This window comes from Montipora foliosa, chromosome 6 (assembly GCF_036669935.1).
Source record: "Montipora foliosa isolate CH-2021 chromosome 6, ASM3666993v2, whole genome shotgun sequence".
Classification (NCBI taxonomy): Eukaryota; Metazoa; Cnidaria; class Anthozoa; order Scleractinia; family Acroporidae; genus Montipora; species Montipora foliosa.
The window spans coordinates 15,571,196-15,573,695 of NC_090874.1; the positions used below are offsets into that span (position 1 = coordinate 15,571,196).

Genomic DNA, 2,500 nt, shown 5'->3' on the forward strand with positions numbered 1-2,500 from the left:
TCGACAAGCTCTCCTTTGTACCAAGAAAAAACTGTTGGCATAGAACTTCCAGGGAAATCAACTACTCAGGGTGTCACAGAAAAGCAAAAAGAATTGACGATTACAAGATCCCCAGTAGCCACTCAGCTTCCTTCAACTGGCAAAAGGCCCGGCAAAGAAGTACTATCGTCTTCAACAAGCTCTCCTTTGTACCAAGAAAAAACTGTTGGCATAGAACTTCCAGGGAAATCAACTACTCAGGGTGTCACAGAAAAGCAAAAAGAATTGACGACTACAAGCTCCCCAATAGCCACTCAGCTTTCTTCAACTGCCAAAAGGCCCGGCAAAGAACTATTATCGTCTTCGACAAGCTCTCCTTTGTACCAAGAAAAAACTGTTGGCATGGAACTTCCAGGGAAATCAACTACTCAGGGTCCCACAAAAAAGCGGAAAGAATCGACAACGATGGGATCCCCAAAAGCCACTAGGCTTTGGGAAGCAACTCTGACAATTGAGAATATGGAATTCTCTGATGATTTAAGAAACGTTTCGTCTGAAGCTTTTAAAAAATTGGCAGGTGATCTGACGAAATTACTCAACAGGGTTTTCGAGTCAATTTCTGGTTTCCTCTACACAGAAGTTGAAAGTTTCGATAAAGGGAGTATCGTATGTAAATTCTTGATCTTCGCGGCTGCAGAATCTTCGACTGCAGGTAAAGAGTTTGAGGATGCCTTGGTTGACGCGTCAAAAAGAGAAGAAACTGGGAAATTCGCCTTGGCTAAAATAAAAGTACTCAAAAACGGAGAAGACGTGGGTGCCTTGAAAGGCGATAAGCCCCAGGACGAGAGCTTCCAACCGCTAAAAATAATTGGTATTTCTATATTTGCAACAGCCGTGCTGATGGTCATCGTATTTCTGTTAGTTAGGGTAAGTCTCCGGATATTGACGAGGGTGAAGTGACCTAATCATTTTAACCGCTTCGCACACGCGCAGTATTTTTGTTTCTTGCGCTGAGTTGCGAAAATATAACATAACGCGAGAAATTAAAATACATGTCGAGCATCGTCGTGCGCCATGTTTGGAATAAAAAACGGACGTTTGGTATTTAGATTCATCAAACGTTTCTTTCTTAATAGAAAGGATTTGAAAGTTCTGGTTTTAACTCCTGTAGAGAGCCAGAGCACTGAAAAAGGGAAAACGGCCTATAATTTCTGATGTCTGGATAGCAACGTTCTCGTGATCTCAGATCGCGAATAGCTCTAAGCCACGAACCTAAGGGTAACATTCAAACGCAACTGTGACGCTGGGAAGAAAAGCGCCTATTTAAATAAACCAAGAGTGAATTAGATAAGAAAGTTGATCTATCACTTTGCGGTCTTGCCCCAGCTTAGTAACAAATACATTTTTTTTGATACACTTTGCGCGCGAAACAAACAAAGGGCCGCCAATTTTGAAAAATCAGAAGAAGAAAGTTGATCACGCGTGACTTCTTCTACCATATTTTTATCAGGGACACGACAACTGTTCTTCGCGGGAAATGGTATTCTAAAAATAAACTTATTTATGACTGTGCTGGGGAGTCCACCCATGCCATAACAACACTCTTATCTAATTTACTCTTGAAAAGACCTAGCAACTTTGTTCTTTCGACCTCGAAATGCTCTCTTTACGTTGATAAACAGCGGGAATGAAAAGAGAGAGCCTGGGTTAGACAGTAAAAAAAAAAGCAACAGCTCATTCTTTTTGGTTATTGTGAGGTTAATTATTTGTTTTCAATTGTCTTTTGCGTGTTTATATTCGTCCGATTCATATTCTTATTCCGTGGTTAAATGAAGATTTAAGACTTCTCAGTAGGTTGCTTTTCACTAATCATGAAAGCAAGGATACGTTTTTTCGGCCATGTCTTTGTGCATAAGTCCACTCTGTCGATGAGGTAAATATTTAAGTGTTTATCTAATCAGAGAAGAGAGGCGCGGTGGCCTCATGGTGGCCTCATGGTTAGTGTGCTCGACTCCGGAGCGAATGGTCCGGGTTCGGGTACTGGCCGGGAACATTGTGTTGTGTTCTTGGGCAAGACACTTTATTCCCACGGTGCCTCTCTCCACCCAGGTGTATAAATGAGTACCGGCGAAATGCTGCGATGGACTCTGCATCCCATCCAGGGGGGAGTAGAAATACTCCTAGTCGCTTCATGCCATGGAACCGGGATAAGCTCCGGTCTGATGGGCCACTTGGCTCGTATGCAGACTTCACCTTTACCCTTTACCTTATCTAATCAAGGAAGTCGATACATCGAGTTCAAATTTCTGACTTAACTCGTCCTTGTTTCATTTTTTAATAGGCAATCCTAAAGCGGAGGCGAAAACGACGAAGACAAGCACTTTTAAACACTCAAGATCTTTATGCACTACGCGATTTTAGCTCAAAAAAGGAAGAAGCTGAACCGGCATTAAGAAAAATGCGCATGCTCAAAGAGGAAGAAGTGGAAGAGATGGAGGATGAAGCAACACCGTTTTACAAA

At 42.2% G+C, this 2,500-nt stretch overlaps 1 protein-coding gene across 1 annotated transcript in view; it reads left to right on the forward strand.

Moving 5' to 3' along the window:
* Positions 1-2,500, forward strand: part of LOC138006819 (uncharacterized) — a 10,629-nt gene that overhangs the window by 7,345 nt on the left and 784 nt on the right. Inside the window, exons 3-4 of the mRNA XM_068853405.1 lie at positions 1-906; positions 2,321-2,500. The exon at positions 1-906 is cut by the window's left edge and continues 2,318 nt beyond it; the exon at positions 2,321-2,500 is cut by the window's right edge and continues 784 nt beyond it. Coding sequence (XP_068709506.1) covers positions 1-906; positions 2,321-2,500 — 1,086 coding nt within the window. The remainder of the gene's footprint in view (positions 907-2,320) is intronic.